This window comes from Synchiropus splendidus, chromosome 18, assembly GCF_027744825.2.
Source record: "Synchiropus splendidus isolate RoL2022-P1 chromosome 18, RoL_Sspl_1.0, whole genome shotgun sequence".
Taxonomy (NCBI): domain Eukaryota; kingdom Metazoa; phylum Chordata; class Actinopteri; order Syngnathiformes; family Callionymidae; genus Synchiropus; species Synchiropus splendidus.
Window position 1 is genome coordinate 7351679 of NC_071351.1, and position 24733 is coordinate 7376411.

At 53.1% G+C, this 24733-nt stretch overlaps 5 protein-coding genes and 2 non-coding genes across 13 annotated transcripts in view; 6 read left to right on the top strand and 1 right to left on the bottom strand.

Annotated features, from left to right (window-relative positions):
• Window positions 1-2335, top strand: part of camkvl (CaM kinase-like vesicle-associated, like) — a 36400-nt gene extending 34065 nt beyond the window's left edge. For all 3 annotated transcript variants that reach the window (XM_053848364.1, XM_053848363.1, XM_053848362.1), the window contains one exon: window positions 627-2335. In XM_053848364.1, coding sequence (XP_053704339.1) covers window positions 627-1805 — 1179 coding nt within the window. In that variant the 3' untranslated portion in view covers window positions 1806-2335. The remainder of the gene's footprint in view (window positions 1-626) is intronic.
• An 856-nt stretch (window positions 2336-3191) lies between these two features.
• uba1 (ubiquitin-like modifier activating enzyme 1) lies at window positions 3192-14177 on the top strand. The gene is made up of 26 exons (XM_053848361.1): window positions 3192-3403; window positions 6596-6712; window positions 6795-6853; window positions 7085-7253; window positions 8001-8135; window positions 8213-8319; window positions 8389-8479; window positions 8631-8763; window positions 8833-8930; window positions 9032-9178; window positions 9306-9482; window positions 9559-9666; window positions 9751-9831; window positions 9904-10056; window positions 10234-10399; window positions 10479-10675; window positions 10784-10848; window positions 10956-11151; window positions 11508-11582; window positions 11645-11834; window positions 11901-11986; window positions 12059-12151; window positions 12230-12421; window positions 12663-12764; window positions 13071-13171; window positions 13317-14177. Exons 2-26 carry the CDS (start codon window positions 6596-6598, stop codon window positions 13450-13452), a joined length of 3174 nt encoding a protein of 1057 aa, XP_053704336.1. The 5' UTR covers window positions 3192-3403; the 3' UTR covers window positions 13453-14177.
• Window positions 11315-11424, top strand: LOC128750322 (small nucleolar RNA U6-53/MBII-28). The gene has a single exon (XR_008413124.1). It is a non-coding gene; the product is annotated as a small nucleolar RNA U6-53/MBII-28 (small nucleolar RNA).
• Window positions 12450-12564, top strand: LOC128750323 (small nucleolar RNA U6-53/MBII-28). Its single transcript, XR_008413125.1, has one exon. It is a non-coding gene; the product is annotated as a small nucleolar RNA U6-53/MBII-28 (small nucleolar RNA).
• A 713-nt stretch (window positions 14178-14890) lies between the features above and the next one.
• Window positions 14891-18235, top strand: arhgef3l (Rho guanine nucleotide exchange factor (GEF) 3, like). Of its 4 annotated transcripts, none has more exons than XM_053848376.1 (13): window positions 14891-15089; window positions 15160-15199; window positions 15278-15325; window positions 15818-15931; window positions 15991-16098; window positions 16166-16321; window positions 16382-16444; window positions 16500-16596; window positions 16659-16735; window positions 16804-17061; window positions 17210-17380; window positions 17443-17632; window positions 17705-18235. In XM_053848376.1, exons 1-13 carry the CDS (start codon window positions 15055-15057, stop codon window positions 17944-17946), a joined length of 1599 nt encoding a protein of 532 aa, XP_053704351.1. In that variant the 5' UTR covers window positions 14891-15054; the 3' UTR covers window positions 17947-18235. The 4 variants fall into 4 exon arrangements, with proteins under 4 accessions (XP_053704351.1, XP_053704350.1, XP_053704354.1 ...); XM_053848375.1 differs by having other exon boundaries at window positions 14892-15089; window positions 15275-15325; window positions 17705-18234; XM_053848379.1 differs by having other exon boundaries at window positions 14892-15089; window positions 15878-15931; window positions 17705-18234.
• Window positions 18236-18448: 213 nt separating this feature from the next.
• Window positions 18449-21044, top strand: usp21 (ubiquitin specific peptidase 21). The gene is made up of 11 exons (XM_053848381.1): window positions 18449-18789; window positions 19286-19342; window positions 19402-19519; window positions 19581-19695; window positions 19751-19870; window positions 19937-20001; window positions 20064-20251; window positions 20313-20391; window positions 20461-20568; window positions 20639-20753; window positions 20832-21044. The coding sequence occupies exons 1-11, from the start codon at window positions 18634-18636 to the stop codon at window positions 20920-20922; spliced, it is 1212 nt and encodes a 403-aa protein (XP_053704356.1). The 5' UTR covers window positions 18449-18633; the 3' UTR covers window positions 20923-21044.
• A 644-nt stretch (window positions 21045-21688) lies between these two features.
• Window positions 21689-24645, bottom strand: pink1 (PTEN induced kinase 1). Of its 2 annotated transcripts, XM_053848374.1 has the most exons (8): window positions 24035-24645; window positions 23688-23900; window positions 23532-23626; window positions 23276-23458; window positions 23053-23216; window positions 22868-22995; window positions 22576-22806; window positions 21689-22516 (listed from the first exon to the last, which is right to left on the bottom strand). In XM_053848374.1, exons 1-8 carry the CDS (start codon window positions 24386-24388, stop codon window positions 22232-22234), a joined length of 1653 nt encoding a protein of 550 aa, XP_053704349.1. In that variant the 5' UTR covers window positions 24389-24645; the 3' UTR covers window positions 21689-22231. The 2 variants fall into 2 exon arrangements, with proteins under 2 accessions (XP_053704349.1, XP_053704348.1); XM_053848373.1 differs by having other exon boundaries at window positions 22868-23216.
• Window positions 24646-24733: the final 88 nt, after the last annotated feature.

The window sequence follows — 24733 nt, forward strand, 5'->3', positions numbered from 1 at the left end:
ACGTCTCTTCCGCAGGGTTTGAAACAATCTCATGCTGACTTGTCATGCTCAGTGGGAGCCCGGGGTCACCTCTGACCTCTGGTGGAATGCCGCCGAACGAGCGGAGCAGCAGGTTGGAAGCCACCTGGTGACAGCTCGAGCAGGTGTCCAACAAAGGTTCAGAAGACGTGTGATGCTGGAAGCTCTGACGCCTTTGTTTGAACTCTGCGACTCTTTGGGACAGGACAGGCGAGCGCGCCCAAAGGAGTCTGCTCATTCTGCCTACAACTCCCGCCATGTTTGTAGTCCCGCCTGGGTGTTACAGGTCACTGTTGAAGCATTTCATATCTCGATTACACCAGTCATCGGCTGAGGCATCATGATCAAGAGGAGACTCACTTGAAGTCATGATTCATCAGCGCGAAGGCTGTGGAGGTGGAGACCCTAAGTGCTGACAGTAGCACTCACGAGACAGCAAACACGGGGGAGTTGAACCAAGCCCTTGAGATTGATTCAAACTTGGACACTTCAGGACTCTCCGCACTGACTCACATTTGCTTTGGTCATGACTGGATCATGCGTGGTGTGTCGCTCAGCCTCAGGCGCCGATGCTAGCTGCTGACGTGTTGCCTCTCTGTGCCTTACAGAAAGCCATCCGCGTCACCACTTTCATGCAGCGGCTGAAGAACTCGGAGGCTTTGACGGACAGTTCCGCTGAAGCCCACGGGACAAAGGAGGCAGGAGAAGGGGAGGGGCGGGGAGAGGAAGGGGTGACATCGAGCAGCGTGTCTTTAGAGGTGACGGTTGAGAACACGCCGCCGTCGATGGAGCTAGGCGAAGACAAGTCCAAGGTGGACAGAGTGGTGCCTCCAGACGTGTCAGAGCCTGCCTGCCATCCCGAGGCCTCGCCCCAGGAAGAGCCCGAGGTGAAGAGAAGCAGCGAAGGAGCGAGAAAGGGGCCGGCGAGTTTGCCTCCGAACAAAGTTGCACCCGAACAATCCAGCGGCACCGCAGCTGCTCTTCAGCCGTCTGGGGTGTCCGCGCCAAAGGCTTCACCAGACAAGCGACCGCAGGCACCTAAGGTGGAAAGTGACGGCAGCTGGTGTCAGACTCAGCTCCCTGAAGCTGTGGCGGAGGCTTCCGCCGTTGGGCCCGTCTCCCCGGCGCTCAGCACCGGCGTCCAGCTGAGGGGGGACTGCAGCCCTGGGGCCAGGCGCGACAGGGACGCCAGGAGGACGGACAGACACAGTGCTGAGTTTGCTGTCACTAGGGTGGCGCCTCCTGTGGGACAGGCCTGCTACGCTGCCGGAAGCTCCGCCAGCCTGGGTCGCCACGTCACACCGTACCGCTCGGACCTGGCGGGGAGCTACGGCAGTCCGTACAGCACCCTTTACAGCAGGGGGGGGCTGGGGATGTACGGCACCGGGCTGCATCCTCCGTCAGGCGACTGGCAGATGGACAGTGTGATCGAGCAGATCGAGAAGCAGATGGCAGCAGTGCTGGAGAAGATCGAGGGGGACATGCCCTCGCTGCTGGAGCAGATCAGTGACTGTCCCCCAGAACTGCCCCGACTCCGGAGCGCCAACGTGTCTCCCGCCACCAGCCGCTCGCGCACCTCGCAGCAACAGCCCCCTCCGCCTCTCCCGACCTCTCCCCGGCCAGGGATGCCGTCCCTCCCGCGCCTCACCATCCCCCCTCCCACCTACCCCCCGCCGTCACCGCCTACTCAGGCCGCAGCCCTGGGCGAGCGTGAGGAGCGGGACGGACAGAGGAGGGCCGCTCGCTCCAGCCAGTCACCGAGGGCCGGGATGGGCCGGGGGCTCTGAATTGCATGAACTATCAAGTTTGACATCTTGATCTGAAGCTCTTCCTCTGAGAGAGAACTTGACTTCCAGCTGAAGAGGAACGATTCGAGAGCAGCTCATTAAATGTCTTATCCATGCAACCTCTGGGCACCGACCTCTTTTAACCTTTACTGTGGCGCAGGAGTGTAAATAGATGGCCGATCCATCGTCTTGCTTCACTCGCACTTGCAGAACTCCCTTGTGTACAGTCGACTGTGGTTCACCGTGTTTCTTTATTTTCTGTTGTGAAGTAGAGGTCTGCTCCACAAACCACCGACACGTTCGTTCACTCGAAACAAGACTGAAGCCCTCCCTAGTTCGATAGTGTATATTAAAAATAGACACATTCCTCCCAACATTCTATTGTATTTTCATTGCACATAAGATATAGATGACTCTTTATGTTGTACGTTCCTTCTCCACTTCATGTGTACAGTTACTGCAGCTGTCTGTTCTTCCCTCATGTGATCTGTACTGTCTGCAAGTCTTTCAATAAAACACAGTTAATATTGCTCTGCGTTCTTTTCCCTTATAAATGGAGGAGGAGGTGGTTTTCGCCTTCGTACCAAGACCTTGTGGATTGCAATTTTAAAGATATATTTTGGGGGGCTCTGGAAGTGTGTGTCCAAGAGGTCCCCTACCATCCATCCATCCAAGCCCACTTATCCGTCGCCAGGTTGTGATCCCGAGGCGCTCCCAGGCCAGTGAAGAGTCCTGGGTCGGCCCCTCTGTCTCCACCCAGGTGAAATACCTCCAAAGGGAGGCGTCCTTATTCGAAGCCCGAACCACCACATCTGGCTTCTTTCAAGGTGGAGAAGTAGCGGCACTACTCAGAGTCTCTCCCAAGTGGCGTACCTCCTCACCCAATCTCTGAGAGAGTTCAGGAAAACTCTCTGACCCCTACCAGCTCAGCTAGTGCTACACAGGGATAATACTTTGTAATTACACAATTGTTTCTCCAACTGCTTTTAAACATTCAAAATAATCCATAACAAGTCAATGGTATCTTTGTTTTTTGTAGATAGTAATGTATAATGCGTCATATCGGTCATTCATTGCGTTAAATACATATTTTTTTGCGTTCACTTTAAGTAAGCGTTTCATTGAAGAGTTTGTGCGTTTGCCTACAAGTTCCATGATGCCATGCGGGCAGCTCAGACGAGCCCATTACGCAGCGAAATGGGTGCAAGAACTAGCGCAAAGTTATTGCTATAAACGTGAATTAAATGTCGAAAACGCAACATTCCAGGGTATTTTAAGGACAATGGTGGAACGTGTTGATGCTACTGCGCCACCCGCCTCTGCGATATCTTCGCGCCACCCCTCCGGGTGGAGAGGGTGGTATGGCCAGTAACGTGCACATGTTGCTGCTTTGCTTTGCGCTCCAGAGTCGGTCGGGGGGAACACGCTTCTGGACCAGCCGGGCTGCTCGCCGTCCAGCGGAAAAAAAACTCACCCAGCCCGCCAGCCTGACACACTTTCCAGACTGCCTTCGTCGTCGTTGCCTCCTCACATTTGTTTGCTTAAGCACAAGCCGAATTTTTTAGTACTCCAGATCAGGCCGGCCAATATCGGATGTGGTGAGTTGTGCACACTTTGTACGTCTTGGTGGTGTTAGCCCCCGGCTAACGTTAGCTCCTGAGCTAACACCGAGGGAAAAGTCGCTGGGTGGCACGATAGCCGGGGCGCTTAGCCGCACACATGCTAGCAACTACGCAGTCGTTCCTTGTGCTCCGCAGACGTTCTTTGCGTGACTTTTTCGGGCGTCCCTGAATGAGTGTAGCCCGTGTGCGACCGAGCGATTCATTGCTGCCCCGTTCGAGGTGTTTCACTGCCGTTTCCATGCAGCGCGTTCAAGTATCGCAGGCTGCAACAATGGATGTTGGGTGGACCACTTGTGTTGCTTTCCTTCCCGAACCGTTCGCTAGGAGCTCGGCTCCCTTTTGGATGCGCTCGGATTGTCACCGGTTCATGGAGGCGCAGAGCCAGAGTTGTAGCCTGGAGCCCCAGTTCCTTCAATCGTTTCTCACTCGTGGATCATTGGCGGAATGGGTTTCAATAGGGAGGTTTGAATGAGCATCACCTCCACTTGCCCGTGTAACCGGGAATATGCGGCCCTCTCTTCCTGGGCCTTTGTCATCTACGAGGCACCCCCTCCCCCAATACTCCTCCTCAGCAAGGAATGCTCACCCCTAACCTCGATGGGACTGAAGCCTCAGCATCCCGGACTGGCTTGTCGCCCGTCTGCTGTTGCACCCGACTGGGTGGTAGGAGTCCAGTAGACAGCAGGACTGGCAGTCGATACAGGTTGTGTTTCTGAGTCTAAACAGGTCTTGTAAGTTGAAAGAACTTGGAATACGTGAGCGTGATCAGCCCATTATTTCAGGTGAAGTCCGCTTATCTTGCATGCCTATCTCCATCCCGGAGAAGTGGCATCTCCTTGGTCTTCCCGGCCGCATCCTTCTCAGTTCAGCCTCCATGACCAGAAACAACCTCTGACTCCTCCAGACCATGAGGACCACTCTCAGGCAGCTGCCATGCAAAGATCTTAAGTAGTCCCCAAAACTCTCAAATAACCTGCTCTTTCAACTTTAATGTCCTTCATGTCCTGCATGTCAGGCTGCCTTTGTTATTTGAATTTTGAAAAGGAAGTCCAGGGGGTAAAGAAAATAAATTAGTATAACACTTGCGTGGTGTAGAATTTCCTAAATTGTCAATAGAGCGAGTTAACAAGTCCGTAAACCAGCAGGTCAGTTTGTCCACTCATTCATTTGGGATATTGCTCAGGAAGCACAAAGTATTGCCTGAACGGAATTGTTGCTCCGATTGTAATGATCAGATTTTCTTTAGTGTTGTCGTGTCTCGCTGATGGCTGACTCAGACCTTTATTGACTTGTTACTTTCAGAACAAGAAGCTGTTTTTTTATTCAGCGGCTTGCTGGAGTTGTCAAACATTTTCGGGGTGTGAAACAATATTTTTCGAGTGGTTGAATAAAGCCTTTATGAAGCCCTGTGCATTACATTGCTTCAGTAGTGTTGTCCTGAGTGGAGAGGTTGTCTTGTCGAGTCTGACCTGTCAGATTTGTCAAGTGTTTGGTGCTCCGGGTGGACACTGACCACTGCAGAGGCTTGGCCCAAGACCCGGTCCAATCTTGTAAAATGACAATGTAAAAATGTCTTTCAATTTGTTGTCGTTCGCATTCTGTACTCATCAGCTGTTAGACAAAAGTGACAGCACTGTTGCAAGTGTTTTTTTGCGCTGCTGAAAGTCTCATTGTTTTCGGTTCTTGCTGAGGTCTTGCAGTTCATTGTACAGTGAAACACGCATGTGTCGTCAAGCGCTGACTGGGCGGGTCCTCAAGTCGTGCTGTCCAATCAGCTGCTCTCACACGCTCTCTGAGCTGTGGCGTCACTGCGTCCCCCGCCCCTTTCTGCCCAGCTGCCATTTTGGTTTTGTTCCCGTCCGCAGCAGCTCCAGTCCTCCGAGACTGTCCGACATAAGCAGCGTGACTCGGCACTAACAGCCCGCCGCCTTCACCCTTGCCGTCGCCGTCCTTTTCTCTGTCGCCACGACCGAGTTGGAACCCATTCGCTGCCGCTGACAGTCGCGGGAGAGGCGCGGGTTCGCGTTGGGAAGGGCCCGAGAAGGATTATTGGTGAGAGCAGGGAAATCAATGAAGCACTACTGTAATGGCTTCTCTCTCGCTTTGCAGACATGATGTTCGTCGGGAAAGGCAGCTGTTACATGACACTGACTGTCAGTTTTCTTGTGATATGTGAGGTTTGTGTGGCGATACCCAGGCAGCAGGGTGCTATCGCTGTGTTTTCCGAACAGGTTGTGTCACGGCCGCTAGCTAAGCTCGTAAAGTTGTGTTCCGCACCGGGGCTGCTGCAGGCCGCGGCCAAGCGCTTCACACATTCACCTCCTTTTCCGCCTTCTCTGCTCAAAGTGGACCCAACTCATGTCACTGATTTAGTTGGGTGGCGACCGTTTCTCGCCGCAGGTGGTGAGATCAGATTCGCGTGTACAATTGCCGTTTTCTTTACGATCTTACTCCCAAATGTTTTATTATATATTTTTGAAAATGACAGCTAACCGTGCCGCGATCCTTTCGGTTTCAGTTTGGACAGTCATCGTTTGAAAACGATTCCTTTTCAGCGGATAATTCGCGGAGAAGTTTTTGAAGTCGAGTTGAGTTGTGTCTTGTTGGTTGGCATTTTTCTTTAGTGTAGTTGATGCATGTTTTATGACATCGTTGGTAATTGTTTCCTTCATGAATTATACAGGAAGTTGACAGGGTTTTGCTTGTGTCTACACCTGCAGTCTGCTGTGAGATGCAGCTCAGTTTACTGCAGTGGACTTTAATGATTCAGCTGTTTTTGTTGAAATAATGATGGTCGCCATCAGTGGTGCCATAACAGACAACAGGGCTGCATAAAGAAGTCTGCACTGTCTGTGTGTAATGAAGGGACACACAGTGCTGCTTTTCATTTCTCTTCTTAGCTCCAGTTCTCCTCCGAACAGATTTGTTTTTGGACGGCAGCCAGCCCAGCTGCTCCCTAGATAGAAATCCTTTCTATCATGGAGAGGATTGGCGGCTTTCAGTGAGGAAACATGGCGGTGAATTATTCATAGAGTTGAAGTTGCAAGGTTAAATTAAGTTTGTGTGCTCAGCTAGTCACGTTTGCCACAAGGTGTTTATGATCATGATTTATTGTTACTGTGTTATTGGCAACCCATTTAAAAATGTGTAATGTCTGGTGGAATGCAGATGTCCAGCTCGCCGCTGTCCAAGAAGCGTCGCTTGTCAGGATCAGAGACGAAGACGGGATCCCATTGCTCCTCCTCCAACTCTGTCAGAACTGATCTGTCCCACACACCTGCCAACGTAAGTGCTTACACACCCACCCACCCCATACTGCTGAAGCTGGTTCCATTAACTGATTAAAAGTGCTTCACTGTCTCTCCAGGGCATGGCTAAGAATGGCAATGATGCTGAGATTGATGAAGGCCTGTACTCCAGACAGCTGTGAGTTTCCCAATTTTGACTATATTTCAAGAAAATGTGCTTTTTTTTGTTTAGTTGAATTGTACATGTCAATATATTTTGTATTTGGCAGATTGTTGTTCTGAATAAAATAGCTAAAAAACAGAAACCCTAACTGTATTGCGTTCTCCGATGCTGCGATGTCTACGTTCTTGTGTGTCCATCCATCTAAATTATTCAAATCTAAACAAATGGGTTGTTTTCTTTTCACAGTTATGTGTTGGGCCATGATGCGATGAAGCGCATGCAGAACTCCAATGTCCTCATCTCTGGAATGCGAGGTCTTGGAGTGGAGATTGCCAAGAATGTTATCCTTGGTGGGGTTCGCAGTGTCACTGTTCATGACGATGGTGTTGCAGAATGGAGGGACCTTTCCTCTCAGGTATGTTCCATGTCTTTTTCAAGCTCAATTTGAATTGCTCTCATGATGCCTACTCGACCGACCACAAATGACTGACTTAATATATCATTCAGTGGGGGGTCTCTCTGGCCATTATCATCGCTGGTGTTTTTCGTCCCTTTTCATTTCGGTCTTTTGTTCTTCAAGTGCACAGCTCTTGACTATGTGAAACCTCATGGATGAATTGATTTAAAGCTGAAGTCCATAATCTCAATTTCGGATTTTATTTGTTCATGCTGCTGCATTCTTTTGTCAAATGAAAGTTCTCCTTGATGCTATGTCAGGTTGTTTCTTGAGCAAAACAATGTCTGACGGTTATTATTGTGCATAATTGAACCTATTTATTTCGTTGAAATTCTCGTGCCCCTTGCGTTGTTTAAATATGGTTGGGTGTTTCTTGGCTCCCTCGATCTACAGGGAGGCTGTGTGGCCTGCTGTGATTCAGCAAAAAATGTTTCATTTCATTTGTGGTTAAAAGCATCACTTTGTGTTGGCTGTCTGTGTGTTCTTTGTCCTCTAGTGACCTTGTGTTAGTTGTTTTGGTTGCAGCCCAGGTGGCAGTCTCAGGAAGTGCGTTCTTTAAATAGCATGCTTTGTAGCCGATTGAAAGAACAGAGTACATGGCAGATGCATGTGCTTCTGTAGAAGAGTTGGAGCAGTTTCACCTTTCTTGTTCAGAGTTTCTGGTGGATGTTTTCTGACTGCTTTTGCTTTTTCTTGTTCTGTCAGTTTTACCTCCGTGAGGAGGATCTGGGAAAGAACCGGGCTGAGGTTAGTCAGCCTCGTTTGGCTGAGCTCAACAACTATGTTCCTGTGACTGCCTACACAGGAACATTGACGGAGGATTACCTGTTAAAGTTCCAGGTACTGTGTCTTACAGCCTTATATTGCTGCCTTGATTTGAATCTGCTGGTTTAGTTTCATCTGTTTGTGCATTGCAGGTAGTGGTTCTTACAATCTCCTCACTAGAAGAGCAGAAGAACCTTGGGGAGTTCTGCCACAAGAAAGGAATCAAGCTTATCATTGCAGATACTCGTGGTCTCTTCGGGTATGAGTCCAAGGATGAACATTTTCTTATTCTGCTGTTTTCTGATTTCATCTCTGCACTGTTTTACAGGCAGCTTTTCTGCGACTTCGGAGATGACATGGTGGTGTTTGACACTAATGGGGAGCAGCCTCTGAGTGCCATGATTTCAATGATCACAAAGGTGAGTTTCTGTAAGATAGGACGTACCTGGTGAGTCACCACTTTTGGATGCTTGCATGAGCATGGGAAACATGTCCCGTACTCTTGATCCCTGTAATGATATCCATTCTGTTCAAGTTGTGTTGCTCAAGTTATGTCACTTTTCTCTGCAGGACAATCCTGGAGTTGTGACATGTCTGGATGAGGCCCGTCACGGTTTCGAGACTGGGGACCAAGTCTCTTTCAGTGAGATTCAGGGAATGACAGAGCTTAATGGCCACAAGCCAGTTGAGATCAAGGTCCTCGGTGAGTTGACTTCCTGTCTTATCAGCCAGTTCAAGAGTGTCACTGACATGTCTGGGTTCCACGTTACAGGTCCATATACTTTCAGCATCTGTGACACAGCTGCTTTTTCAAACTACGTTCGAGGAGGGATAGTTTCCCAGGTCAAAGTGCCCAAGAGCATTTGTTTTGTAAGTTCCTGCTGCTAAGTGAATAAGTGTGGACTTTGGCTCCTTTGATGGTCTTATCAGAGTGAGCTTGCCATCTGACCGAGGCCTGTCTTTGTGCCCAGAAATCACTCTCTTCTTCCATGGCTGAGCCAGAATTTGTCATGACCGACTTTGCCAAGTTTGACCGTCCAGGTCAGCTGCATCTTGGCTTCCAGGCTGTTCATGCATTCCAGGCGAAACACAACCGCCTTCCGGCTCCTTGGAACCAGGTGAGTGACGTCGCCACTGCTGTATGGGAAACACTTGGATCGTTTTAATTGATCACAATCATCAGTGATCCTCATCGCCAAGTGTTCTCAGGGAAGAAATATAATGCCTTCATTCTCCTTCTGTCAGGCTGATGGTGATGAACTGCTTGCTCTGGCCAATGAGTTGAACGCCGCCCAGACTGGCTCGGCAAAACTGGATCAGTTGGATGAAGCTCTGATCAAGAAGCTGGCGTTTGTGTCCGCTGGAGATCTGGCACCGGTTAATGCTTTCATTGGTGGACTAGCTGCGCAGGAAGTGATGAAGGTGCCAAGATCTGCCTGCAGTTTTGATCAAATTGATCGCTTTTATGGCTCGTAGATGACATGATGGTCTTGCTCAGGCTTGCACTGGGAAGTTCATGCCGATCATGCAGTGGCTGTACTTCGATGCCTTGGAGTGCCTTGCTGAGGACGATGGAGTCATGCCCACGGAGGAGGAGTGCGCCCCTGTAGGTGTTGAGAGTCGCTCAGCCACTCTTGTGCCGCTGCAAACGAAACCTGAAGTCTGAAACGTCCTGCTCTTCAATTTTCAGAGGCAGTGCAGGTATGATGGGCAGATAGCTGTGTTTGGCACCAAGCTCCAGGATCTTCTGGCTAAGCAGCGTTACTTCCTGGTAAGCTGCGATATCAACGTTCGTTTTTGAGTCCTGTTGTTGAGCGTACAATAGCGAGTGCTGCCGCTTTAGGTGGGGGCCGGTGCCATCGGCTGTGAGCTGTTGAAAAACTTTGCCATGATCGGGCTGGCTTCCGGAGAGGGTGAGGTCATCGTCACAGACATGGACACCATCGAGAAGTCCAACCTGAACAGACAGTTCCTCTTCAGACCAGCTGATGTGACAGTAAGTCAGGCGCCATATGCACAGTTGAACACAGAATCAGACCTGGACGTGACCCCCATTGTTAGAGGCAGGCGGCTGACTATTGTTTCATATGAACCCTAACTGAAGACGGGTCAGAAGGAAGGAGAGCTGAAGATCGGTTGAAGCTCTTTGATGACATGACTGATCCTTTCTCAGAAAATGAAGAGTGATACGGCCGCAGCTGCAGTGAAACAGATGAACCCATCAATCCGGATCACAGGGCACCAGAACCGGGTCGGCCCCGAAACAGAGAAGTTCTATGACGACGACTTCTTTGAGAGACTCGACGGGGTGGCGAACGCACTCGACAATGTTGACGCTCGTGAGTAGCCTTTTTGTTTTCAGGGTCCAGTATATGTGGTCGTTCTGTTTTCATCTCTTCTTCTCCGCTCGCTTTGCAGGCATGTATATGGACAGACGGTGTGTGTACTACCGGAAACCTCTTCTGGAGTCTGGCACTCTTGGCACAAAAGGCAACGTCCAGGTGGTGATCCCGTTCATCACCGAATCATACAGCTCCAGTCAGGACCCGCCAGAAAAGTCCATCCCCATCTGCACGCTGAAGAACTTCCCCAATGCCATCGAGCACACACTGCAGGTTTGTGGGCGGAAACAACACGACAGCGCTCGCTAGGAAGAGCTGTTCTCTGCAGGCACAAATAGCATCATTTCATTTGAAATGACGATGACTTTTCCTCCTTCACAGTGGGCACGTGATGAATTCGAAGGACTTTTCAAACAGCCACCAGAGAGCGCAATGCAGTACCTCCAGTGAGTCGAGCTGCTCTTGTATGGATCTAGTAGTGATCCACTGATGTTTGTGTCTGAATGTATTCGTCAGAATACATGTTAAATGTTAACATTTCCTGGCGTTTCAGAGACCCCAAGTTCATGGAGCGCACTCTCAAACTTCCTGGTGCTCAGCCTGTTGAGGTTCTGGAGGCTGTCTTCAACAATCTGGTCCGGGACTGCCCCAAAAGCTGGGCTGACTGTGTGGCCTGGGCTCGCAAGCACTGGCAAGTCCAGTACAGCAACAACATCCGCCAACTTCTGCACAACTTCCCCCCAGACCAGGTACCAACGTGAACTTCATGACATGGTTCGCTTTAACAGTTTTAGTTGTTATACGACAACACAACTGAAGATAAACGTTGGCCTCTCACTGATGTGTGGGTGGAATAGTTTCAGTCTCTGGAAGATTTGAGCATAGAATGTGGACAGGTGAATGGTAAGAAGTCTCCTATGATGATCCAGCCATGCTAATACTGATGCGCCAGGCGAGTGTCTGGGTGCATGTGAGTTCAACCCATCTTCTCACGCTGATGTCTTCAGTGTGTGCTGAGGAGAAACACTTCTACTCTGAGTCAGGTCAATCTTGACGGAGCTCTTTCATTACCCTCATTTATGTTTGCTCTGCTCATTCTCTTCAGCTGACCAGCTCTGGTGCCCCCTTCTGGTCGGGTCCAAAGAGATGTCCTCACCCCCTAGAATTCAGCACGAGTAACGTAAGTTGTCATTTTGGGTTGTGAGATGGGAGTAGTCTGGGCTGACTGCTGTCCTGTTCTAGGACCTGCACATGGACTACGTCCTGGCTGGTGCCAACCTGTTTGCTCAGACGTACGGCCTGCAAGGCAGCCGAGACAGAGATGCTCTCATCAAGATCCTGGAGGGGGTCCAGGTGCCGGTATTCACCCCGCGCTCAGGCGTCAAGATCCACGTCTCAGATCAGGAGCTGCAGAACAGCAATTCCTCTGTTGGTCAGTTTCATCCTCGTCGTGCTTAAATCGTTGTTCCTCTCAAACCTCTCGTCCCTCGCCGCGCAGATGACACCCGACTGGAGGAGCTGAAGGACAAGCTGCCGAACCCCGACACCGCTCAGTTCAGACTCTGCCCCATCGATTTTGAGAAGGTAAGCATTACTTGTCAAAACATATACGTCGCTTTACAAACCAGATTCACCTTTTTCTTTTGGTTCCAACAGGACGATGATGATAATTTCCACATGGACTTCATTGTAGCTGCTTCAAATCTCAGAGCAGAGAACTACGACATTCCACCCACAGACAGACACAAGGTGCGTCCTCCCGGAAGCAGAAGCTGTCTCCTCCTTGTTGGCGGAGTGTGAACATCTTCCCTCTTCTCTTCCACGCAGAGCAAACTGATTGCAGGGAAGATCATCCCGGCGATCGCCACAACAACAGCCGCTGTGGTGGGGCTGGTCTGTTTGGAGCTCCTCAAGATCGTGCAAGGACACAAGAAACTGGAGTCCTTCAAGAACGGCTTCATGAACCTGGCCCTTCCTTTCTTTGCCTTCTCTGAACCGATCGCTGCTCCCAAACACAAGGTATCGTGGAGAAGTGACGCACAGTTGTCTCCTGTGATGATCCAGCCATGCTAATACTGATGTACCAGACTCTTTTGGTCTGGGTGCAAGTGCGTTCAGCTTTCCTTCTCACGCTGACAGTGTCGGCGTGTGTACTGAGGAGAACAATTTTCACTACTGTCCCTGAGTTTAGCCAGGACTAGGAAGCTGAGGTTTTTGATTTGTGCCCGTCGAAAGTCTGACCTTGTTGTTGTTCTTTCAGTACTATGAGAATGAATGGTCGTTGTGGGATCGATTCGAGGTGACAGGGATCCAACCGAACGGAGAGGAGATGACCCTTCAGCAGTTTCTGGACTACTTCAAAGTAGGTTCTTCTGAGGATGAAACTGTGAATAGCCTCTCAGCAGTATTGTTCTTCCTCACGCATTAGTGTTGCATGTATGATTCGTACTGTTCCTGGTGCTTCTCGTCTCTCCTGGACGCAGAGTCCTTGGTATGATCTGTGATGTTTGGTTTCATTCCTAGCAGTCAAGACTCGGGCAGTAGCGCCCCCTAGCTATTCATTCAGTGGGTTTGGACAGTTTCCAGTTACACTGTTGTAACTGTTGATGGATGCCTGTTTGCTTGTGTGCTGCACTGTCTTCAACTTTCCTCTGTAATTTCCTCCTAGAACGAGCAAAAGCTGGAGATCACCATGCTTTCTCAGGGAGTGTCGATGCTCTACTCGTTCTTCATGCCCAACGCCAAGCTCAACGAGAGACTGGTCATGCCGTGAGTCCTTTTCTGTTCTGTGGAGATTTCAGAGGCTAAACACAGGCCTGTAGAAATGTACTTGCTCTTCACACAAGACTTCATGATGATGTTTTCTTCTGTTCCGGTCCTGTTCCATGGCTCTAAAGTTTCTCTGCTCCACCAGGATGACTGAGATCGTCACCAAAGTGTCTAAGAAGAAGCTGGGGAAGCACGTGAAGGCGCTCGTCTTTGAGCTCTGCTGCAACGACCTGTCGGATGAAGACGTGGAGGTGCCCTACGTCCGGTACACCATCCGCTGAGCGACCCGCCCACCCACCTGCCCGTCTGAGCAAAGGTGGGGGCTGGTGGGGCACAGAGGGGGATCGATGTTTTTTCAGTGCAGAGTTGATTTCTTCGGGGGGTGGGTGAGGGGGCCGACCCAGGTCAGCTGTATTGGGCTCGGTTTGTTTAGGCCTTACAGGGTCCGAGTGTAAATAGCCCCGGTCAGCTGACTGGAGGATTCCCGTCTGTGTGCTGAGGATCCAGCTGCGGGGGTGCGGCGGGAAGAAGGGGACACATGTACGTGTCCAGAATCATCACAAAATCGGAGACTTTCTGGTGCGCCACAGCCCCCTCTAGTGTCCCTTTGAAGCATCGTCACACTCCTGCGCACCACCGTGTTAAACCCCCGATCCTCGTTTCAAAGCCCAGAAACCCAAATTTCCAACACGTCGTCGCTGCCCTCAATCTTCACCCACACGAGTGTTAAAATCTTGACTGGATCGTCTCTCCCACGGCCGCCACCCACCGGTCCTCGAGCGGCACCCTGCGTCTCTGGAGGAGCTCTCTGTTTTCTATTCTCTTTACATTTTGTTTCCCCCGATCCTGATTTGAAGGGCAGTTCTCTTCCACACTCACCTGTAGATGATGAACGGTGTTTCTCTTTCTACTCGACTCCAAGCTGACGGTGAGAGCGAGATGTGATGTTTGTCGGGAGCACTTAGTGTGGTAGTGAATAAACGTTGATAAAACACTGACTCGTCTCCTCGTCTTGATTTTCCTGCTGTTCTGAAGGTAGGTCACCAGCCTGCAACCTGCCGACCTGAGTTTGCCCTTCGTGTCCCCTCTTCACTTCCCGAGGGGTCTGACTTGTGTGTCTCTTCATCTTCATTAGAAGTGTCAAACTACTGAAGTGTGAGAGGACCTGCATAGACGAGTCTGCTCACAGAGGTACGGAAGACTCGCGAGGTCCCATTATCACACTACCTCTGAGCACTTACAATTTCCTCTCGTGCATCCTGTCATGTGTCAGAAGGAAGTGAGCGCAGTTGGCTGTAACGGTTGTTGCAAAAGACCCATCAGGGTTGTCCGGTCCACCGCCACATTCCTGAAGATGTAGCTGTCAACCGGTGTTCTAGTGCCCCCTCTTTTAAACGTGGATCGTCAATGTTTTGTTTGCTACCTGGGATTTTAAAAGTCCCAGGGTGAATTACTTTGTATTGTTGTAAAACGTTAAATCGAGTTTTGACTTTGTTCTTACGTGGGACCAAGTCACATCACTGTGAACACTGAAGTCAAGGGAGAGACCAGTGTCAGAATAGGTTCCACCACATGCTGCTAGGCATCACTGAGGACTGTTGGTGCTGTCAGTTATTTTTTTTTTTTTAAATAAAAGGTTCTGGTTGTCACCGCTGCTTGGAGGAAGAGCAGTTGCAGCGTTTGAGGTTGCGATGCGTTCGTGTTCTGCAAGAGGGCAGATGTTGATTGAAGGATGTGGTTGAGTGTGAGATGAGGAAGAAAGTGAGGAGGAGGAAGAACAATGACATTGACGCTCGGCAAACAAACTCACCGCTGCTACGGAAACGCACTGTTGCACCGTTTTAAAATGATATCTGGACGTGTCATGTCGCGCTGAGTCGAGGATGGAAGTGGAGGAGAGCAAAGTCAGGACTTCCTGGTCAGTTGCCGAAGGAGATGTTGAGATTTGAGCCTGGTGTTTTGTGTTGAACCCTGTTTGCTGTGACCAGGAGAGAGTCAGCCGAGGCCAACAACTGGGACCACAGCGCTGTGAGCCGCCGACCTCCTCATCTGCCCGTGTTGGCCAGAGACACGACTAACTCTCACACTTGTTTGATCCTCCAGAAGAAGAGGAAGCAGAATCAAATGCCAGACCTGGTGATCAGAATCACGGAGGTGAGTTTGTCGTCTCACAGCGGCAAGCGGAAGTTAGTCGACCGACCTTTTCCACCGCAAGTTCAGCTGCTTGAGTGCAGAAGGAGAAAGATGGTGACTCTGGGCTTGATCGTGTGTCTCCAGTCAGGTGTTCTGCCCTCACTTCACTGCGCCAGTGTGAAAGTTCACTGACTCATGGTTTCTTCTCCTCTCTCTGTGACCTTCTTCCCTACCTCCCCTGCTCCATTATCTCCATTTCTTCTTGCTAGTTGACTCCCTGCCATCAATTCTTTGAGTGGGCAGATGTCTGGCATCCCCACAGATCACTTCTGAATATTGAAATTCATGACCTGACATTTGTATTCTCAGTAGCAGAGATGCAATGGCTGGATGTCAGAATGTGGGTCGACCCATCAGCGCTGTGATGACGCTGCACCGCTGCTCTGCTTAAAGAGGAAAAAAACACGCAGCCATTTTCCGTTTCACTACTCGCACTTTCTTCCTCTTTACAAGGCTCACACCGGAAACGCTGCACCCAGTGACTTCTCTGCTCTCCTCCCCCTCTCATGCCAGGGTGATGAAGACGGGGATGAAGGTGACGCCGTGTGCCAAGTCAAAGATTCAGAGGTGAGATGATGGAGTGTTGCTGCGATGGCACGCTGAGCTCAGCAGTGTGTGACTTGCAGGAGCCCAGCAACAAGCGGGTCAAACCTGTGGCCAAGTCCAACAGTGTGACCGGAGTCATCAGTCCGGTCAAGACGCCGGCTCTCAAGCGCATCGGCCTGTCCATCTCGGTAGCCGCTCCTGCAGAGCACTCCCTGGTGAGTTTGAGGTTGATGTCTCCTGGATGTGTGTCTCCAGCGCTCCATCAGCTTCCGCACGGACGTGCGACCGCTGCCCACGCCGCCGCTCCGCGCTCGCAAGGCCTCGTCCTTCCCCCGGCGACGCAACAGCCAGTGCTGGAGCGACACGGTGGAGAACCCCGACCTCACTGCCAGGGAGATCAAGAGACAAGAGGTGAACCTCTTTCGCTCATGGCGGTGTCTTGGAGGTGACCCTTGTTGTCCTCCTCTGCAGGTCATCTATGAGCTGACGGAGGGGGAGCGACAGCTGATCGCGGACCTCAGCCTGGTCACCAAGGTGAGTGAGCAGGCTCCAGTGCAGCTTCAGCTCGTGCCTGACTGCCCTGCTGCAGGTCTACTACGAGCCCATGCTGAAGCTGGACATCCTGACGGAGAGCGAGCTCGGACAGATCTTCGGCACGCTGGACTCTCTGATCCCGCTTCACCAAGGTGACCCTCCAGATGAGGTTAAGGACCTTCACAAGTTCAGACCTTCCTTCTCGTTGACCCAGATCTTCTGAGCCGCCTGGAGCGTCTGCGAGGGTCAGAGAAAACCGTGGGAGAGGTGGCACCGACGCTGCTGAACTGGGTGAGTGTCACCGCGGGGACCAAGTGGCCCGACGACAGAGCTTCTCATGTCAGCTTGTCCCGCCTCAGTTCCCGTGTCTGGAGGCCTACGTCACCTACTGCTGCAACCAGGTGGGCGCCAAGTCTCTGCTGGACCAGAAGAAGAGCGAGAAGAGGGTGGAGCACTTCCTGCGCTTGTGCCAGGAGTCCTCCTTCAGCCGCAAACTGGACCTCTGGAACTTCCTGGATCTGCCCAGGAGCCGTCTGGTCAAGTACCCCTTGTTGGTGAAGGAGATCCAGAAGTGTACGCCTCCAGAGCACCCGGACGAGGACACGCTGCCTGATGCTGTACGACTCAGACTCCCCTCACAAGCCTCTTGAACTTTCCTTTCACAGGGTTAGGGTTAACCCTAACCCGAACCAGCACAAGGAGACATTACACCTTCAAACTGACGCTGTCGTGTTCAGCTTGTTGAGGTCAGATTCTTCTCTGCAGCTGGAGCTGATCCAGAGCATCGTGACGGAGGTGAACGAGAAGACTGGGGAGGCCGAGTGTCAGTTTTACAGACGGGCCCTGAACTACTCCGAAAGCAACCAGAGGCTCCCTGAGATCCAGCAGTCCCGCTTCCTCTACTGCCACGGCGAGCTGAAGAGCAGCAAAGGCCAGGTGAGTGGGACCTGGAGCCCCTCCGCCTGCTTCTCCTCACCGCCTCGGCTCTCGTGCGCCAGCGGCTGCACGTGTTCCTGTTCGAGCTGGCGCTGGTGCTGACCCGGGCCGGGGAGGACCGAGACGGAGGCAGCGTGTTCCAAGTGTACCGACAGCCACTGCCCAACGTCCTGCTCAACCTGGAGGAGATTCCCGACGGAGAGGCTGGAGGCGGGAGCTTCAGGGGCCACTTCACCGGGGGCAACGATCGAGGTAACACTGACCCGTGCCGTGCTCCTCCTGTATGATTTCCCGTGGCCCCATCGTGTGTCCTCCTCCCTTCAGTGAGGAACTGCTTCCGTGTGAGCAGCAGGGGGCGCTCCAAGGCGCACTCCTACAACCTGCAGGCCAACGACTCCTTCAGCAGGCAGCAGTGGATCAGCAGCCTGCGACAGGCCATCGTCCAGTCCAGAGACCGGACCGTCGCCAGGTCGCCGGTGGCCCCGCCCCCTGACCCCGCCCTCTACCACATGGCCGAACTCAGTCTCAGCTCCGACACAGAGATGAGCGACCGCGGCGGCCACTGACCGGCGCAGCTTCGTGGCATCACGGACCTCAGGTTCCCCCCCCCCCTCTTCCTGTGACAAAACACCGAGTCATCTGGTGAGCGGTGGCGCCCTCTAGCGGCCGCTCAAACTGTGACGCCGTTGAAAGTGAACTTCACTCTGGCATCAATGGATTTAAGTGACTGACCGGGCCCAGCTTGGTGTTGACTTCTGGACTCAGTGACATTCCTGAGCCAGAGCAGCAGCGGAAGACGAATAGGTGTCTCCCTCCAATAAAGTGACTTGTTTTCCTCTCACGCGTCCTCCAGTCTGATTCGTTGGCGCCGTCTCTCACAGTAGTGGGTTCGATTCCGAGGTCCGAGGAGTAACTGTGTGTAACCCCACGTCTGATCTTGTGGTTTCCAGAGTCAATCCCCAGCAGCGAGGGCGGCGTGTCAACTGTCGCTGCAGCGACACTCCTGTGAGGTTTAAGCTTAGCTCTGCAGAGATTAGAGGCGATAATCCTCCCTCCCGCTCTCTGTCACCGACCAATGGCGAGCGGCCTCACACACTGGAACAGGAGCCGCCTCCTCATGCATTTTTAACTGCTCGGCAGGTGAGTGTGTGTTTCACTCTGACTTCACTCCTCCTCACGGTGGAGGGAAGCGCCGGATGGCCGCCGGGTGGTGACCCCCGACCCTTCCCGAGGACGACGCCCAGCGGAAGGTGATGCCTGGCGCTGAGAGCGCTGGCGTGGAGGGCTCCTGTCAGGCTCTGTGCCGCACCCTGGTGAGCCAGAAGGGCCTGCAGAAGGAGTCCGCTGACATCTCCCGCTCCGTCCTCTACACTTCTCTGATGGGCCTGCTGCTGGTGGCCGACAACCAGGTGAGCCAGGCCGCGTCCTCCTCAGACGCTGGTCGTCTACTGACCGCTGCCTCTGTTTCAAGTCTGAGACTAATGTTCCGAGGGACCTCGGCGACCTGTTCACAGCAGGTCGGAACAATGACTCCACACCATTTTTAGATTGAAAAAAATCAATACTTTGGGCCTAAGAACTGACTGAAGTTGGCTCATGTATCGGGTTGGATGAATGAATGAATAACTGACAGAGGGTTGAAAGAGTGGATGGAGGGATGGACAGGGAAGTGAATGAACCTGTGATGATGGAGGAGAAACGCACACACACACACACACGTGTTTCAGCACATGTCAGCACTCCTGCTCCCTAATAGGATGATGACCCCCGCTGACCTCCTTCAGTCCTGTTATGTTAACAAGATAAGGCGACTAAATCTGTCCTGCAGAGCCTCACCAGGGCTCGGACTGACAGACGGGGGACCTCTCGCCCCCTACTCACACAAACGTCTCGTGTCTAACTCAGGGGGAAGAGCTCACGTTGGGGAGCGGACGACTCGGCCTCAGGAACATTGGCAACACGGTAAAAAATAAATAAAATAAATCCTGATGGCGCGACACGGAATGACATGTCGGTTTCAGTGCTTCCTGAACGCCATCGTGCAGTGTCTGTCCCACACCGGGGACCTGCGGGACTACTGTCTCCTCAAGTCCTACCGCCACGACAAGTTCTCCAGGGAGGAGGCCAAGCTGACGGAAGGTAGGCTCCAACCCGCCTTTGCTCCAGCGCCACTGCACGCTCACCTCCCGTCCTGTCGCAGCTTTCTCTCAGGTGCTGTCCGGCCTGTGGCGCGAGAACGACTGCGGCGCCGACGTCAACCCTCGACGCTTCTACAACCTCTTCAGAGAGGCCGTGCCTCACTTCAGCGGCTACAGGTCTGCCGGCTCTGGCTCAGGTTGTACATGGAGCTGATGATGTCTCGGCTCTCAGTCAGCAGGACGCTCAGGAGTTTCTGCGCTTCCTGTTGGAGCGGCTGCACGCGGAGATCAACCGCAGGCCGTGCGTGCGGCGGCCAACCCAGGAGCCCGAGCAGCAGTTCGCCAGGTTCAGGTGACCGTGGCCTCCCAGTGGGGCGCCAGCGTGGCAGTGCGTGATGGCAGTCCTTCTGTATTCCAGGATCTCCGAGGAGTCTGCGGCCCTGTGGAAGAAGCACCTGGAGAAGGACGACAGCAGGATCGTGGGTAAGAGGACGGCAGCCTGCTGTGGCGCGGCGGGCCCATCTCACGCTGGTTCTGGGCCGCAGACTTGTTCTCCGGGCAGCTGCGCAGCTCCCTGCACTGCTCCGTCTGCTCCCACCACTCCAACACCTTCGACGTCTTCTGCGACCTGTCGCTGCCCGTCCCCAAGAGCAGCTGCGGCGGGGAGGTGACCCTCAAGGAGTGTCTGGACCTCTTCTCCCAGGAGGAGCAACTGGACAAGGAGAACTCTCCGGTGAGTGGGCGGAGCCCCCGAGGCCTGCGAGCCACGGTGTCAACATGTGTGTGTGTTTCAGATGTGCGAGAGGTGTAACCGCCACACGGAGAGCACCAAGCGTCTGTCCATCCAGAGGTTCCCCCAGGTCGTCGTCATCCGTATCCTTCAGCGCTCCGACTCTTTCTGTCGCTCTCCAAAGTGTGGTGGACGCTTGACCCACGCATCAGACCTGAACCGCTTCACCACCTCGCGCTGGTCCATCAGCAAGAGTGCCGTGCAGGTCTCCTTCCCCGTCACCGACCTGGACCTGGGGCCGTACGGACCCATGGACTGTGGTGAGGCGCGACGGCTGGCGGGGCGACGGGGAAGCCAAGCCCTGACGCTCTCCCCCCTTCGCCCTCTCAGGTCCCGTGCTGTACCACCTGTACGCCGTCTGTAACCACGTGGGCACGGTCAACATGGGCCACTACACGGCCTGCTGCTCCGACGACAGCGGCTGGTGCTGCTACAACGACTCCAGGTCCCCAAACCTCCCCTCGTCATGGCTGATACACTGCCCCCTGCTGGCGGTCCTGACTGCCCTCTTCTCCTCCCCCAGTGTGACGCCGGTCTCCCCAAAGCAGCTCCAGAGCAGTCAGGCCTACGTTCTCTTCTACCAGCGCAGCGACAGCGCCACCATCAGGAAATGACTCCGCTGGAGCAGGAAGTGATGTTTGAACGTGAACGCAGACAGGGGACGTGCTGATGACGTCACGGGGGCGGGGCTGAGTGACTGAGGAACAGATCTAACGGAATAAAGTCGGTGATGTTTTCTGCCTTGTGCGCTCCGTCAGGTGTCCAGGTTAGAATGTCAGTGAGTATTTGGCTTTTCCTCACATGTTGGCGTTCGAAATGTCCCGGGTGCACTGAGCGCACTCGGCCAGCAGGTGGCACTAGCGTGAAGGAGACGCGAAGACGAGGCGGCGCGTCAACAGGGCCGCTCCAAGGGTGAGAGCACCTTCCAAACGTTGGTCAATCCACATTCTGTCGCCCTGGTCACGTGAATGTTGTGCTTCGATGTGTTTTCTCAAGTCTGTTGTCTGACGTTTGCGCTGACGCCGGTCACGTGATCGGCCTCCTCTAAGTTGAGACGCACCGGGGAATATTTCCAGAACTATTTTCATCCAAAAGGACCCACAGAACCCACACCATCACCGAGTTACTTCCAGGTTAGCTCATCTAAAGCACGCCCCCAAAGTTTTACTGAAATACGTCGCTCCATTTCGGTGTGAACGAGCCTGACGCCATGTACTTCCGGGTGATGGCAGAGACAGGTAGCTAACGAAGCTAACATACTGCTAAGAGTGAGTGGAAACCAGCGGCTGAAGCAAGAAAACCAGGAAGTGTAGCGGTGGATTTAAAAAGTGAAAAATAGAAGTCAAATCACTGACAAACACACGGATAAAAAGACCCATTTGGTTCAGCGGTTTAATCATCAGAGGCTCAACAGTGCACAATAAAGCACCACAAACAGAAAATGTCACCTGCAAACCAAACAATAACAATAAAGTGCGACAGTCCCAAACCTCCAACCAGAGCCGGGCTTATTAGCAGCTTCTTCGTGTGCAAAAATACTGGGATTTGGCAACAACCAGCACTTTCAAACGCCTGTGAAACCTCACTCATCAGTCCAAAACATTGCAAAAATGACTTCACTAGAAAAGTGCTTTATTCACACAGCAGGGATGAAACTAGGAAGCCGTGCGTCACTAGAGTACTACACTACACCATGGTGTGCAATAGTGTTCGTCATTCCAATACAAGAAATGCATGTATCCGCGACATTATCAGTGACGCCACCCCTTGATTCTCAACTACATGTGTTCTACTTGTACTTCTTTTCTCTGTTATTGCAACATCTTTGCAACAGCAGAACAAATGAAAAGTAGTTTAAATGAATGATCCTTATTCTATTCTATTATTTGTTGAGGAGACCCACAGTTATTTGCAGTAGCTTGTCTACGCCGGCGGCAGACTGGCCTGCCGCTGGTGTTGCCCGTGCAAAAGGAAGCCCACTGCCGTGCGAAGGTCCTCCAGCTCCAGGTTGGACAGGAAGCAGCGCTGCAGCTCCGCCTCCACTCGAGTCCCGTCAGGTCCGCGGCAGCCCTTGAGCAGAGCCACCGCCGACCGGCACAGCAGCCAGTCCACCAGCTTCTTCACGGCCACGCCGTCCCGACTGGCCAGCAGCTGGCGCCCCCAGAGGCTGAGGTGGAGCATGTTGGCAGCCACTCGAGCGCTGGGACGCTGAGGAGATGAGCGCGTTACCATCGGGGCTTCTGGACCACTTCATCAGGAGCACTGACCTGGCTGGGGTTCCTCCTCAGAAGAACCTGAATGACCAACTGCAGGTCAGCAGGAGCGCTGGGTGGCAGCGCAGGGAGCTGATGCTCATGGTAGCGCCGGCTCTCCAGGCCCACGGGACGGTAGAAAGGGTTCGTCTGACCCAGTATCTCATAGGACATGGCCCCCACAGCCCAGGCGTCGGCTTTGCTGTAGTCGATGACCACACCGGAGCCGGGCACCGCGGACGCCACCTTGGTGCCACACCAATGAATAAATCACTCACACGTACGCAGCAAGTGGTTGTGTTGTTACCTCTGGAGCCATCAAGGACACGTTCCCCCCTCGGTCCACCCACATGCTGTTAAAGGGCAGCAGCAGGCTGCGGTCGCTCCGACTCAAACTGCAGCCGAAGTCAGATATCACCAAGCGAGGGCATCCAGCTGCAGGAAACACTCGGTTAGGGGCAAAGTGGACAAATGTGGCTCGCTCTTCCGGACCTGAGTCGAACTCCAGCAGCACGTTGTCGGACTTGATGTCCCTGTGAGCCACGCCCTGCGTGCACAGGTGGTCCACTCCCTCCAGGAGCTGCAGCACCATGAGGGTGGCCTGCCTGCGGCCGGGGCTGGACCTCTGCAGGTACTGACGCAGCGTGCAGGGGTAGCTGCAGACACACGCAACACCTTCGTCACATTCACTCTCAGCCTAGAAGACCTCACTCACTTCTTCATAACCAGGAAGAGCGTGCGGTTGTTCCCCAGGCCGGCCGGGTTCAGGCGGGCCGGCAGCATGTCTGGATACTCCTCCTGTGCCCCGGGGAGCAGAGGGACGTCAGCAGTGAAGGCGCGGTGCACGCGGATCACGTTGGGGTGCGGCGACAGACGTTTGGGGAGGACTCCGAAGTGCCTGAGGAGCAGAGGGGGAAAGGCTTTGTTAGGCCCCGCGGGGAGTGACTCCCTCAGCTGTGGAGGATGCCGACCCGTCCGGCAGGAGCTCCCGCTTCAGCGCAGAAGGAGCGGCGGGAACCAGCTCCTGCGACATGGACTTCAGGATGGACTCGCTGGAGGACCCTGCCTGCAAACCAGACGTGTTGAGGAGCGGTTGCTTTTGTCGCATTCAATAAACCCACACCGACCCCAAAGTTCCACATCATCTTCAGAGCCAGAGGGAAGCTTCTCAGCGAGCAGCAGGACGGACCGGGACTCGTCTCCTCCTCCTCAGGAGCCACCTCATACACCGCCGCATTTGAACCCTTGCCGATCTGTTTCCCGACAACATAGTCGTCCAGCTTGTATCCATGGCGGAAGGGCTTGAGCGGGGTCTGGAACTTCCGTTGCCTGAAGACTGCCTGGGTTCAGGGACATTATTGAAGAATCATGAGAGTCATTGTTTAAGAATTACGGCCACGAGTCATCAAGAATCTGAATTTTCAAAACTGGACTGGACGAATCACCGCGAAACATAGACATGATGACGTCACACCTGTATCTCCTCACAGGTCCTGCTGGTGCTTCGCTCCTCCTCCAGCTGCTGCTCAATGAGCCCCACGCCGAGACCGAAAGCCAGAAGCGCAGCCCTGTTCCGCGGCCCGCCGCCGAAGCCCCTCCTGAAAGCGGCCGCCTGCAGCTGAGCAGCCGCGCCGCGCAGAGACACGCGGTAGTAGCGGTATCGCGCGGGCAGGAAAGCGCGAGGCTGGACAGAGCGCAGCGCGGGGCCTGCACGCAGGCGGTCGGTTCGGAACTTCGCTGTGACCCGGCCGATTGATTTAGCGAATCCAAGCTGGACGACCGAGCGTCCCAGCTCCAGGCCGCGGCTGAGGACGCGTCTGACGGACATGGTGGACCCGGGAACGGACGGCTTGGCGCGGGCGAGTTTCAGGACGCCAGCCTTCGGAGGTCACGGGCTTCTTCTCTGGCGTCAACATCAGAATCAGGGGCGGGGCCAGACCATAATAACACTGTCAGCCACGTCATTATACCTTCATACAACCATAATAAATAACAAGGAAAACGTGCATGTGACGTTGCGTCATTTCCACCCCTGACTTTAAAACTAACATCAAAAAAATAAAAAATAAACAAAAACTTCCAAACATGAAGCGTTTCATTTAGTAGCCCCCATACATCCCGTTATTTATTTATAAACGTTGATTCAATAAAAGGAATTAAAGTCGGACCGAGT